This window comes from Bombus flavifrons, chromosome 13 (assembly GCF_040668555.2).
Source record: "Bombus flavifrons isolate JBK064 chromosome 13, iyBomFlav1_principal, whole genome shotgun sequence".
Taxonomy (NCBI): domain Eukaryota; kingdom Metazoa; phylum Arthropoda; class Insecta; order Hymenoptera; family Apidae; genus Bombus; species Bombus flavifrons.
Window position 1 is genome coordinate 5,423,332 of NC_138454.1, and position 13,554 is coordinate 5,436,885.

The window sequence follows — 13,554 nt, forward strand, 5'->3', positions numbered from 1 at the left end:
GCAGGTTGTGGATACATTTTGTGCTTAAATAAATTATTTTCAATTCACTATTAACTACACTGTGATACTTCCTCAACAATGATTTTAATGCCAAAGGAATCCGCAAAATTAATAGATTTTTGTTCTAAGGATGTTTTCGTTGAAGAAGAAGGAATCAAAAATCTTGCCTATGCGGTAAATAACTTTTCACTATCGTTCAAATCTTTCTCATAAATTTGTTGTAATATATTTAAAAAATTAATTATGAAATTATATCATAAATAGTGCTTGAACTTTTTTGTTGCACATTTTTAACTAACTAAGAAATGAGATAAAGAATTTTAGGATATGATTGATCACATATAAACTAATTAATATTCTTTTTTTACAGGTTTTTGAAGCCCTTAACGATCGCAAAATAAGTGTGAACAATTTTTCACAATGTCAGTTTCACCCTTCTCCCGATGATCTAAAGGCAGTCGATTGGATATTTGTCTTGGACACATTGAATTATTCCTTTTGGAGTAAAACAAATTGTCCAAAGTGGACTGTTAATGGCCAGACTGGGTATTTTGCCTTGTGTGCTGCTATTAAGAGAGCTGTAGATGTGAGTTAAAAAGTATATAAAATTATAAATAAATGACATTATCTTTAGAAGGAAAGTTAAACTATAAAAAATTTAGTTTTGGGAAGATTATCTGTCTTTTATCATGTAATATGTTTTTCACGATCTTTAATTGCTTGACATGTGCACTTTTCTTTTGGTTCAGAAATTATTGACTCTTCTATAGTTTCTGTTTTTGATGAAGGTATAGATTCAGTGAATGGGTCTAATTCAGATTTTGTATCTGATTGAGTATCTTTCTTCTTTTTTACTTTTTTCTTTTTCTTTTGTTTTTTTCTTCTTTTTCCAACACTTTCAATTTTACGTGCTTCCTTTTCCTCCATACTTGCTGAGATTTTCCTCTTTTTCTGTTTCAGTTTCTGCTTTAATTTATCTTTGCTTAGAGCCTTTTCTTCATTCCTTTTTTTTTCTTTCTGAAGCGTTTTCTGTATCTGAAATGATACTATATTTTATACCAGACAAACCTTGATATCAATATTATTTTTTATTGATTATATAGTTTGCAGTCTTAATAACAGATAATAGAAATTTTCTTACTTTATCTTGTTTTATTAGCTTAGCTGCATCCTTTTTATCATTTTCCACAAACGATGTTTCATCCTAAAATTGAAATTAAAACTATAATGTCACATTCATATTTGAGATGATTTTATATTAAATTCATATAAAATACTTCATCATCATAGAAATATTTTTCACAGCAAATGCGTTCTCTACTTCCAGGCAAGTGCCTAGCCAAATAACATCTTATATACATTTTTACATCTTCAAAAAGTCCTATAAATAAAACATTAAATTTTATCAATTTGTGAGCATAAATTTTTATGAAATTCAGTAATACATACTTTTCATTCTTTCTGTTTCTCTGTCTACCTTTTCTTGGTATGCATCTATAAATTCATTCCTTTGATCTTCTATGCATTGCAACAGAAACTGTTCCTTTTCAATTTGTTTCTTTTGAAATTCTAATCTTTCTTCCCATCTATATAGCATAAATAAAAAAGTTTTATTTTCCTAACACAAAGTACGTTATGAATTTCATATATACTTCAGTTCTACGATCTTGCGTTTTTCTTCTTTTTCGTGCGCTAATCGCATTTCTCTCATTTTCTTTCGTATACGTTCCTTCCTGTTCCATTCCAAAAGAGTTTGAATTATCTTTTGCCTTCGAATATCTGTTGCTGCTATTTGTTTCTGCTGAATTATTTCTGCATGAGCTTTGCTTTTAATATACCGCATTTGTTGAGTTTCTTTCTTTTTCTGAGCCAATGCTTGTAACCTTTCATCAATTTTCCTTTGTTTCTCTTTCTGCTTTTGCAGCTTCATTTTCTCAGCCATCTTGCTTTGCGTGATCGCGGACTTTCGTAACTCCATTAATCTTTCCCTTTCTCTCAATCTAACAGAACGTTGTTTTTATGCGATACCATTCTCAGACAATAGTTTCTTATATATAATTCAACACGTATCTGGTCTGAAAGAACAATGGCGCACAGTGATGCAAGAAAGTAATTTTCCAGGAGACGAAACAGATCAATTTCATTTAATTATATCTATAATTAAGTATCGTGGATTCTTACTATAATATAACTAAAATATTATTAACGTATGTAGCTGAAACTTTTTAATTTTGCAGTTATGTCATTGTTCTTCAGGATTAGCGATATTTACTCGGTGGTTACCTCTTCACTTCTTTCTCAGCCTGTTCTTGAGCATACAAGATCGCTCTCTCCTCGATGGATTGTTTCGTTCTTCTATTCAATTCCTTCTTTATGCTATCACAGTGCAGTCTTCTTAGATACCTTCTGTACATATTGTAATCTTTCAGAGAACATTTTGCGTCTAAATTTTTAGTAACGAAGCCAGATTTGATCAAATGCCGAATGATATTCGGTTTGGAGAAGTGAGGAAGCAAATGTTTATCGTGGAGGGAGTCGTAAGTCCATTGTATCTCGTAGCCGTATGGATCGCTTAAATTAAACTCCGCATCCGGTGTGGAAATCCATAGTTCCTCGCCAAGCTTACGACGCGTGAAATTGTAAACACCCTCCGGTCCGGGAACCATTGGGATTTTCGACTCTAACGGCATTACTTTCCATTTTGGTAGTCCAAATTCTGGTACCGCGCCTTTGGGCTTAGGAATCGAATCGAAGAGCTTGTCCAGAGCTCTATTTTATACGCAAACAATTCAATATGAATAAAAATTAAGGGAGATCGAGCTGCAATAAGGAGGAAGTTCCACTTTTCAGTAATTTGAGTGAACCAACAAAAAAGTAACTATAGATCAAGTACTTCTGCGAAATTCATGGTCAATTAATAATACTCGTAGTAATAAATCTTTGCATCTTTGAATATGAAAACCACAGGGGAAGAACACCACAAGCCATATCTTTTGTTTTTTTATATGAGAGTAATTTTAGTAATTTTAACCTTTAAATAATATCAACATCAGAAAATCAACAAAATTGTACTTATCATATTTTTCTCCTATAATATTCATATGAAATTTATATTTTCCTTTCTTTTTCAATCCAAACAATTTAAATGTTTGAGCTGTCTCCTTATTGCTGCAAATCCCGCAATTGATATTATATTCAAGAGTCACGTGTACTCACGTGGGTCTTTTGAGACCAATTATGTCGGTCGAATATTGTTTACACGCGGGGTTCATCTTAAGAAGCTTAGCCTTAAGAAGCAACGTTTCTGACTTGACGTGTCCTCAGAAATTTGACCGTCAATAACATTTTGTGGTTACATGGGAATTTTGCATGTAATATAGGTAAAATGTCATGTTCCGACGTTTTCCACGTCTACACGTCTAGCTTCTTTTGTTCGTAAACCGTTTGTCCTGGTCGTTTCAAAAATACTTCAACACGTTGGTGTCTGTGTCGTTTCGAAAGTTACACGATTGTTGAAATTCTACCAATAGCTACGCCATACTTTTTTTTTCTTTTTTTTCAAACAATTTACTTCGAACAGGAGGGGAAACCTATAGTCGACCCCAAGTATTATTCTCAAATAACGAGATCTGAAGCTGAGCATATTTTTCGTGGCGATACTGAAACTAGTATTCCGCTGTTAGACGAAAGAGTTAAATCCTTGAGAGATGCCGGAAAGGTTTTGTTAGAAAAGTATCAAGGTACATGATTGAAATCCCTTTCTTTTCTTCAGATCATAGTTTTGCTTATTAAGTTTATATATAATAAAGGAATCTGGTGCAAAACTTTACCGATTTTTGTTGAAGCAGAAATTAGATTTTCGTAATTAGACGAGCTTATTTCTTTTGTAAATTCCTAGTAAATCTTGAAAGAGATTCGAGCAGACTGTAAAGTTATACACTAGACTACCAAACTATTTTACACACATGTGATAAATCACATTTGGAATTGAATTTTAACATCCAATTTTTAAACATTGTATCACCCATTATATTGGGCTATCAATTTCTTTCTCTTTCTAGGTACTTTTACTAACTGTGTGAAATCGTGTTCGCGCTCAGCCGAAAAATTGCTGAAATGTATCGTGGAAGAATTTGAGTCTTATCGAGATGAGGCAGACTACAGAATTCACAAAGGTAACGATATTATTGTTAATCCTATGAAAGAGAATTATTTCCAAAAGCAAATGTAATAACAAAGTGTTTGTCTTCCAGTTAGCTTCTACAAGCGGGCACAAATACTGATAGGCGACATTTGGGCCTGTTTCAAGGGACAGGGAATTGGTGAATTTGAAGACATAGACTGTATCACGATGTTCGCTGATTATCGTATTCCGCAAGTTCTACTACACTTTGGTGCTATTCGTTATAGTAATACTCTCCTGAGCAGACTACAGTCTGGTGAGTCTATTGCGCAGTTTTTAAATCAAATTCTACATCGTTATATTTTAGAAGGTTTTTAGATCATTTTTTCTAAACGATTTGATTATAAATGACTTGTCTTTTTCATATTTTTTGTATACATAATGTCGCTTTGATATCAGTGTTCAGCCAATCACGGTATAAATAGAGTCATTAGAGTTAAGTAGTAGGGTTTCCCTATTAGATAGCACAGTATTTAATATTGCAGATATAGAATTAGAAAACGGTAGCGAAGACGAGATCGAAATTCGAGGTTGCTCTATAGAGGTTATCGAACGGGTCAAGGATGAAGTGAGAACTCTAATCGGGCGCTACCCTAATCTAGCGTTAAAAAAATCAGACATTAACGCTATATTGATCGATCATTTTCTATGGGATTATCGGCGAGAACACGCCGCTGAGTTAGAAAGTATACCGTTCCATAAAACTAGATGCATATATTACTGAGCATATCACGTGCCTCGTAATTAGTATTTAAGGAAAAAACTTTGAAAATTGCCTATCACGCGTATAATAATTTTACAAATTACATATCTAAATATACGATGTGTATGGCTATCTCATGTTATAGCTCTTCAACAAAAAGTAGTATTTTTACAATTATGAAAGATGCTGATAGAATACATACACTGATTTTATAGTTATACAGACACTTATGTACGTGCACGTATTCAAATAAAATACTCATCATGTTTTAGGAGGTTTTTAAATAATTTCTTCTAAATGATTTCCGTGGTTCTTTCCTGATCCATCGTCTCGATGATCCCTAGTCCGTCCCTTTTAAAAATGAAAGGTAAAAAGCTTTGGTAATCTTTTTTACATAATAAACAATATATTTATGTAATATCGATATAGCACAGTTTCTAACGTACAGATAACGTAAAGTTAAATCCATACAAATTTTGATATTTTTATTGAAGTACTTTCGTTGCCCACCGATTTTCATAATTCGTATATACACAGATACATATTTAGACGTTAATAAATAATAAATAGTAATGTCGTATATGGGAACACTATATGGTAGATTTATATATAAAACTTTGTGACTATGATTAAGAGTTCCTTCTTATATACAGAAAACAATTTCGACAGTTCGACTATGTTCCAGCGACGTGTATTTACAAATTGATCGTAGAATATTACGAACGTGTAAAATTTAGCTGGTCATTTCGTAGTTTCCAAATTGTTTGCTATTTAGAAAGTTACGTTCAAATTGCTGGCATATTTCGAAAGGACCACGTAAGAAATATTTTCTTTGGCTAATCACGGGTTGATATCATTTGGCACACACAATCACATCGACATTTCCTGTCGCGAATGCAATTGCTCTTGTAAATCGATCGATCGTTGAGCCTGTATTGTTTCGTACAATTAATCGACTCTTTCGTTGAACGGCGTTGAAACATTCTTACGTTGAGCAAGGATGCTAACTTGTTCTACTTCTTCTAGCTTCTCGATAAAATTCTGTTTCTCGGAAATAATTTCTATCGCACTCTATAAAAAAGAAGACCAAGTTATCTGGATTTTTTACATCCTTTATCTAGATGCTTTGTATGTAATATGTTAATTTAATTTGATTCCTAAATGAACATTCAACTTCTCTTTCGGTTTCCTTTTAAAGACTTTGGGCCCAATTTTACATAAATTTGCTTTAACTCTTTCTCTGCATCTGTTCCCAAAATATTATATTCGACTTTAATTTTCCAGGTAGAATTACGTTCGTGTCGTTGGACACGTCGCTCTTCCCTTGCACTACTTCCGTTTGGTTTTCCGTTATATTAGGTTGCTCCATAACGACGTGACTAGCCGGAGGTGAAGTCACTTTGTTCGGAATTTGCCTCAGGCCTTCTCGAAATTGTTTCGAAAGCGATCTGGCAGTCAGACTGTGCATCTGTCTTGGCGTTTCAACTATTTGGATCTCTGGTGTTGACGATCTCTCCTTATTCGCGTTGCTCGATTTAGTTATCTAAATAGAATAGATAAGAAACAGTCAAAATCATTTCTGATTACTTCATTGACTTCTATACGATCTCTTGTAACTGGTTGTGAAAAGTGTTTGCAATAATTTGTGATCGTATATCGTAACTAAAGTATCCTTTAGATATATTTGTATAAATGAGGATGCACCGTAAATTTATATTTTTGTGAACATAATTAAAGAAATGGAACCTTGAAAAATTTGTCCCTCTAAACATCATGACGTGTACCTACTATTATACTCTGTATACTTTATATATTTTTGCGTATTCTCGTCTCCTAATTTTGTATAAATCCATAATATCCTTAGTCTACATATATTATAAACAATGCATCGTTGAAAATGAAGCGCCCTATACTAAAATTAGATAATTAGAATACTATAAAAAGAAAGATCTGAAGCTTCATATCTTTAAAGCTATTCAACGTATACAATGTCTTACTTATATCAGAAACCTACATGCTACCAGCACCTTGCAAAATTACAATCAAGGTCGACCAATTGGTATCTTTCTTTTATTAGACTTCTTTTTGTAACACTCTGCATATCGATCATTCAAGAATCCATTCTTACCTTCGAGATAGGTCCAGGAACGGGTTCGGTCTGTTTGCTAAACGCTTCAGCGAGCCTCCTGACCGATGGCATCGGCAGCACCTTATTATCAAATTCCTCTTCGCTCAGACTTTTCTTCTTGACGTCACTCATCGATTGATGACTCTGTTCCCTCTCAAAGGAATTATCCGTTTCATTTTCCGAATCGTCGACCGAAGAATCGTTACTCTTAATGTTACACTTCTCCAAACTATAATTATTCGCGATGTTTCTCACCGATCCTTTTTTAACCATTCCAAATTCGTTGTACGAATTCTGATTATAGCTTTCTACCTCCTCATCTTCTTGGCTATTCGGATTCGAATAGAATTTGGCGATGTTCGGCACCGATTTCGCTGACTTTAATCCAAAATCGTTGTAACTCTCGTTCTCATACTTGTTTAAGGTTTCCGTGCTCTGTGTCAAGTTGTTATCGCCAGAAGCACGGTTACTTTCGATCACATCGCCACGGTCATTCTCATAATCGTTTCTCCGTGTTAAGTTCGACTTGTTCGACGTTCTGGTTAACCTTGGCTTGAATTCGTCATTACCTATGCTATTCAATTGAATCGTCGATTGTGTTCGTCGAATTCCATTATCGTAACCAAAAGACTTAAGGTCTAATTTATTGACCACTCTAGGCGTGGAAGTTTTAGCCGTTTTATTAGAGAATTCATTTTCGAATCCATAAGCCTTCAAGTCGATCCTCTTGATCTTGCGTGGATTTTCATCGGAATTGGACTTTTTCGTTTCTATAACGGCGTTCTCATAATTTTCCTGATTATTCAGTTTCGCGTTGATTTCATTCTTGCTATTTTTCCTCTCGTTTTCCAGAATTTCTTCCATTCGTTGGTCTTCCCATGACATCTGCGACTCGATTTTCGAGAACCTGTCTTTGTCTCTCTCCGCCTCGTCTGAAGAGTCATTTTGTCGAACAGGTTGTTGATATTTGCTCTCCACGTTGTTATTCTGCCATTTCGCCACCTTGGATTTCACGTCGTTGCTTCGATTCAGGATCGTCTCTGTTTCTCTGTATTGTATTTCCTCCTGAAACAGAAAATGATTCAGTTGAATTAAACCATCCAATATCGGGCGCGCGTTTTAGTTCACAAAATGTTTCGATGTGGCTTTTGCAGCTGTTAGTAACATTTTTACACCTAAAATTAGTTTAATATAAGCTTCGCGTATGTACGTATATAGCCATGCATATTACACCCAATAAATTTTATCGAGAAAATTAGAAGTTGTTAGTTGTGATCAAACACCTTATAACGGAGAATGGCACCAAAGATTTTTACGTAGCATTCATTTTTCTTTTTTTTTTTTTTCGGTTCAATGATTTCTGATAAAAGCTTCCGTCGATCATAGAGCATGCAGACCTTTATCGTTTGTTAGTCGACATGCATTGAATTGGAAATGCATGTAAACGGTACTTACCGATCGGAAAAGGCATTTTTCGCAGCGATCATGCATGTGCAATGTGCATAGAACGACTTCGTATTAACAGAATGTTCTCGATCACATGTTTTATTATTTTTATTATTTTTAAGCCGCCTCTTTTACGATCTACGTGTACTATATACAAGAAAGAACGATTGTTTTGTATTATACAAGACTGATACATTACTGCGTGCGATCTACAAGGAAGAGTCAGGAAAGTTTTATTTACAGTTTGCTTACAGAGCATACTAATTTTTCTGTTATACCACAATTGAAACTAATAAAGATGGTATTTAAGTAGTCATAGAATCTTCGAATTTGCTACGCGAGGATTAATCGTAGGGACAAATACCTACACCGTTATAGTGTCATGCACACTTCAAGTAAAGTCACATGTCTCATTATTCGTTACGTTCATTAGAAACAATATATTTATAACAGTTACAATATACACTCCTTTGTACAATAAACTTCTTCTCTATAATCTATCGGTAAAAAATAGAATTTGCATCTTTGATACGTTTTGGACACCTTTCGAGGAACTTTTAGTTGACAATATGGCACTATATACGATAAAATAAAAAAAGACATTTCTTTAAGAAAAAAAAGTACTAACTTCTATACGCGTGAAACAGTTTAGATTCCCCAACGGGAGCCAATTTAAGTAACTACTTTCACCATATCGTCAGATCGGTCAAACATCTCACACCAGTCTTTTTTAGGTTGTTCGATTCGAAACTTTTGCTCTTCTTTTTCTTCCCTTTGCTTCGAAGATCTTGTAAAGTTTCGAAAGTTTTTTCGACCATCTGCGGCACGATAGGTGGCTCCAACTTCAAACTTTCGTTATCGTCCGACAATCGTTTTTGCGATCGAACTCTTCTCAAACTATCGTTGAACACCTTCCTTCTGGACGTATTGAAAAAGTAATTAGAATCGTTATCCGGATTCGGTCGTAATTTGGTTTTCTTGGGCGTGTCCCTTAGACATTTTCGCGTTATCAGTTTGTCAGGCGATTGAACATCTTCGTCTTGCCAGGATTCGTCCGAGGACGATCTATACGACGAAAACACCGTCTTAACTCGTCTCTTGTAGAACTTGTTATTGCGCTTTCTCTTCGTATTTATATTAAGGTACTTCATCGTATCTCTCTCCTCGGGACTGTCACTTTCGTAATCGCTCTGTCTATCAGACCCCTGATCGATTTTTTCGTTCGACGCATTATTTATTCCATTCATGCGCTGTAAGGCAGAATCGCTTTGAGACGACCTCATTCCTTTGGTATTTTTACAATTCCTTATACACGATCTTAATATCATTTTTCTATACATGGGAATTCCTTTCCCGTCGATCTTCTTGCCCTTCTTTATACCGCCAAACGTCTGAAACTTGAATTTACTGAAATCCGTGATATCGAAGGGGTCGTCGTCACGTGTCTCCATTTTCAAGTTATCCTCCGCGTCAGAATCTTCCACGCTTTTATCAAGAGAGTTCTTTATTCCTCCGAATGTGTGATACTTGTAGCCATTAAGGTTCCAGTATCTCCTTCCATTAAACGACAGAATCTGATCGTTTCTCGTATGATCCTGATTGTCATTGATCCATAGTCTCCAAAACTCCTCACTTTGCTTCTTATTATTCTCCATGGGGTTCATATCGACCGAGAACATTCCTGAGTCATCTGACTTCAGGATACTTTTCTCGGGTTCGTAGAGCGGATTATAAGCGACTTTTTGCGAAAATTCACTCGACATAAGTTTTAAAATATCATTGTCAGTGCCAAGAGATTTAGCATCTTGTCCATCGATATCAAAATATTTAGTTTCCTTCTCTATGATCGCTTTGTACTTGTCAATATGTTCTTTATTCTTTGTCATATTTTTCGAATATTCTATACCGTTTGGAACATCGTTTCCCGTAGAGTTTTCGTTAGAGCCGTTGATGTTTTCGTGATCACGATCAGTTGGTTCTGTTGATACATCGAGTTCCAAACGTAGAAGAGGGTTGATGGCAAATTGCGGACTGGAGTACGGATCGCGATAGGTCCATCTAGAAAGGCTGCCACGCAGGGAAGCCTCCTCGAACTTTTCGAGCTGGAAACTCACCTGTTGATCCTGGTCCGCCATTCCGTTGGAACTTGATCGTTGAGACAACGAGCTGCTCGGTCTGCTCGAGGTCGACGCCGTCGATCTTCTCCCTTTTTCGTTACCCGACGCTCTTGAATCGTTGATGTAATAGTCCCTGCCGAACCTACGCATTCCAGGTATTTATATAATTAGCTAGTTCATTAACCATTTCCTGATGGGTTAAAAATTGTTAAATCCCGATAATTCTGACAAGATTTTTGATTTCATGCAGGAAGATTCCTCCTAAAGGATTCTTTTTTCTTTGAACTACGAGTATGTATTTGCGTGTTTTAGAAATTTTGTACATCGGATAAAACTTCTTTGTGCGATGGATTGACCGATATATGATCTCTATTTATCATAGATTTCTTTATTCGTATTTTATTTGCGAAACAAAATATTTGTAGTTTCTGGAAATTTCACGTACAGAACAAAGTTTTGAATTCCTATTGCATTCATATGTTATGCTATTATATACGGCGTCTATCTATACAGACAGTTATTATTGAAAGGTTAAATTAGTTTCTAATTTTCGATGAAAGATGAAAATTTAGATATCTGTAGATCTTTTTCGCATAATTTCGAATATCACCTTTTGATATCCGGTTCATGGGGCGCCAGCACGACATCCATATCCGCACCGTTGCTCTTTGGCAATTCGGTGTGAATTCTGAAGGAAAATATTACCCGTAGAATATTAGTCTTATTAAATTCGCATATGAAGATAAGATTATTATAAATCTTACCCAGGAATGTCTGACGATCTTCTAGAGTACTGCCTTTCCAAAAGCCTCTTTTGAATGTTTTCCTGGCTATAAGGGTTGTTCTCGATAGGTGGTGCATTTTCCCACTTTTTGTGCTCGCGTTCAGCAATTGTACCTATTTTTTTATTGCAAACAAGTAACATTTGAAACAACGTCTTTAATCATATCGACAGATACATTGACTCTGAATTTCTAAAAAATTACGACGAAGATTGAGATTGTAAAAAAAATAAAAATTGTTAAAAATTGATCACCTGGTCTCGGAGGAGTACCTAGTCGACCCTCTTCCTCCGGATCCTTGTTCTGCAGGGACAGATGCGAAGCCGATTCAGCTTTGGCAAACGCCACAGCCTGTCGGCACTTACTGCACAGTGGAATATTGAAAGATTGTTATAGTATCATCGGTAAGAAGAAAGTTCTTTACGGCGCTTCGCAGACCGTTGAACGGTGACGTTACGAAACGAACCTAGTTTCGATACTTTCGACGCGAGACAATCGAGAAATCTCGAATTTTACTCTTTTATATTCCGTTAAAAATTTCTTTTACGTCAGCTTTGGTCGAGAATTTTCATTTACAAGAAAAGATAATTTTGTCAAAAGATATAATGTTCATTTTAAGCTCGATGAATATATTTTAAAGCCTCTCGAAGGCTATCATAAGTGAAAGTTCATAAGTGAAATTAATAAAGATAAACGAGCTGAGTTAAATGTTTTATCGTCATTCAATACTAGATGAAGAGTCGTAGTGGTTACAAATGATAATACTGGTGTTGATATTACCTTTCGTCATCCTCTATCGAGGAATTCGTTAATGGCGAAGACTCGAATGATTCGGACTTCGTCAAGCTATCCAAATGTCTCTGAGTCGCGATATCGTAATGTTCGGTGTATTCGCTTTCCTGCTGAATATCTTCGGCTAATGTTCACGAACAAAAGTGAAATGAGTGGCAATCATAAGCTCATAAACTCTTACAACAGGTGACTACGTTGCTAAAATATTTACCATGAAAGTCGACTTTTTGCTGAGCAAACATCGTTTCCTCGTCTTCGAATGCTTCCACACTGTCGTCATTGACGGCCATCAGTTTTTTCTTCGCGCATTCCAAGGAATTCAGAACGATCTTCTCCTGCGAGATGTACGTTTTCTCGCTGTGAGGATTTTCCAGACTAATTTCCATGGAAATCCTCGTCGGCGTGGGTGTCGGTGTCTTTGGCACGTTTAGCTCACTTTCATCGGGCAGAATAACCGTCAAAGGCTTCGAATTAACAGAATTCGATAGATTATCCGATTCACTTTTCTTCATCGGCCGATCTACTTTAATGAAATCGTCCCCGTTGATTAAATTTCTCGTTTTATCCTCTTCGGATACATCGTTCGTTTTCTGTCGCTCCATTCCTACCTTCTTCAAGCCGTTACTAATTACATTTATTGATTCTGAAACAGGTTTCTCATCCTCAGTTTCGACTCTCTCCAATTTTCTTTTCACTTCCTTCTCCTTAATCTCTTTGGCTTTCACTTCTTCGTTTCCCTTTACACTTTGTTTATAATCTTCTTCTTTTTCCCTCTGTTTCTCTGCTTTCCTTTGGTCTTTCACGCGTCTACAGTCAGTCTTTTCCTCATCAGATACGTATACGTATCCGCCATTGGAAAATGAATTCGTATCATCCACCTTCAATGAAAAGTCGTCTGACGAATTCAAGTAGTCCAGACCATTCTCGAACTCCTTTTTCTTCGGAGATCGTGGCACGACACTGCTTATGGCTTCCATTAATTCTTTTTCTATCTCTTCGTCTGACTGTGCCGATGAACACTCGGACAAATCGGATGTGTCTTCCGCGTCCTTGTCACCGATTAAAGCCTTGAAATCGGCGCTAGGATTAGGCACCAACATGGCCACAGGATCAGCCTGGCTTTGAACTCTCTTCTTTTGGAACAGCCAATTCTCTTCCCACGATTCGATCGGAGAAACTAAACCTATGTGCGTGGTCGTCGTGTCTGGATCGTCCTGACTGTCCTCCGATTCTTGACAAGCTATGGTAATAAAAATTAGGTAATTAGAAAATAATAACAATGGGACTGATGTTGGATTTCAGATTTCATCAAGCGTAGAATAAAATAATATAAAGAATAATTCTAGATACTGTTCGCTACAACATTTCTTTTCGCACAAGACCTCTCGTCTTCTACTTATTAC

General features: G+C 35.8%; 3 protein-coding genes across 12 annotated transcripts in view; 1 reads left to right on the forward strand and 2 right to left on the reverse strand.

Annotated features, from left to right (window-relative positions):
- Positions 1 to 37: 37 nt before the first annotated feature.
- LOC138186545 (queuosine 5'-phosphate N-glycosylase/hydrolase) lies at positions 38 to 5,178 on the forward strand. The gene is made up of 6 exons (XM_069126533.1): positions 38 to 174; positions 371 to 586; positions 3,581 to 3,740; positions 4,062 to 4,175; positions 4,254 to 4,439; positions 4,669 to 5,178. The coding sequence occupies exons 1-6, from the start codon at positions 79 to 81 to the stop codon at positions 4,905 to 4,907; spliced, it is 1,011 nt and encodes a 336-aa protein (XP_068982634.1). The 5' UTR covers positions 38 to 78; the 3' UTR covers positions 4,908 to 5,178.
- LOC138186548 (fibrous sheath-interacting protein 2) lies at positions 1,871 to 3,484 on the reverse strand. Of its 2 annotated transcripts, none has more exons than XR_011174914.1 (3): positions 3,217 to 3,484; positions 2,182 to 2,769; positions 1,871 to 2,075 (listed from the first exon to the last, which is right to left on the reverse strand). XR_011174914.1 is itself a non-coding variant. In XM_069126535.1 (3 exons), exons 1-3 carry the CDS (start codon positions 3,270 to 3,272, stop codon positions 2,060 to 2,062), a joined length of 558 nt encoding a protein of 185 aa, XP_068982636.1. In that variant the 5' UTR covers positions 3,273 to 3,484; the 3' UTR covers positions 1,871 to 2,059. The 2 variants fall into 2 exon arrangements, 1 of the variants encoding a protein (XP_068982636.1); XM_069126535.1 differs by having other exon boundaries at positions 2,284 to 2,769.
- Positions 5,179 to 5,350: 172 nt separating the features above from the next.
- The window catches only part of LOC138186541 (uncharacterized protein DDB_G0283697), a 56,958-nt gene continuing 48,754 nt past the window's right edge, over positions 5,351 to 13,554 (reverse strand). For 7 of the 9 annotated variants that reach the window (XM_069126524.1, XM_069126519.1, XM_069126520.1 and 4 more), the window contains 6 exons: positions 12,363 to 13,391; positions 12,140 to 12,275; positions 11,614 to 11,723; positions 11,342 to 11,474; positions 11,188 to 11,265; positions 8,671 to 10,719 (listed from right to left, as the gene is read on the reverse strand). In XM_069126524.1, the coding sequence (XP_068982625.1) occupies positions 9,147 to 10,719; positions 11,188 to 11,265; positions 11,342 to 11,474; positions 11,614 to 11,723; positions 12,140 to 12,275; positions 12,363 to 13,391 (3,059 nt within the window). In that variant the 3' untranslated portion in view covers positions 8,671 to 9,146. Of the gene's footprint in view, positions 6,430 to 7,014; positions 8,080 to 8,670; positions 10,720 to 11,187; positions 11,266 to 11,341; positions 11,475 to 11,613; positions 11,724 to 12,139; positions 12,276 to 12,362; positions 13,392 to 13,554 lie in introns of those variants that run through there. The other 2 variants (XM_069126522.1, XM_069126523.1) reach the window with 2 other exon arrangements.

What these genes read in the sequence shown, in the direction of transcription:
- LOC138186545 (XM_069126533.1), top strand. Translation starts at nt 79, where the DNA reads ATGATTTTAATGCCAAAGGAATCCGCAAAATTAATAGATTTTTGTTCT. An exon ending in AGACTACAGAATTCACAAAG is followed by an intron (nt 4,176 to 4,253) that starts GTAACGATATTA and finishes TTTGTCTTCCAG; the next exon opens with TTAGCTTCTACAAGCGGGCA. An exon ending in CCTGAGCAGACTACAGTCTG is followed by an intron (nt 4,440 to 4,668) that starts GTGAGTCTATTG and finishes TTAATATTGCAG; the next exon opens with ATATAGAATTAGAAAACGGT.
- LOC138186548 (XM_069126535.1), bottom strand. Translation starts at nt 3,272, where the DNA reads ATGAACCCCGCGTGTAAACAATATTCGACCGACATAATTGGTCTCAAA. An exon ending in ATTGGTCTCAAAAGACCCAC is followed by an intron (nt 2,770 to 3,216) that starts GTGAGTACACGT and finishes CGTATAAAATAG; the next exon opens with AGCTCTGGACAAGCTCTTCG.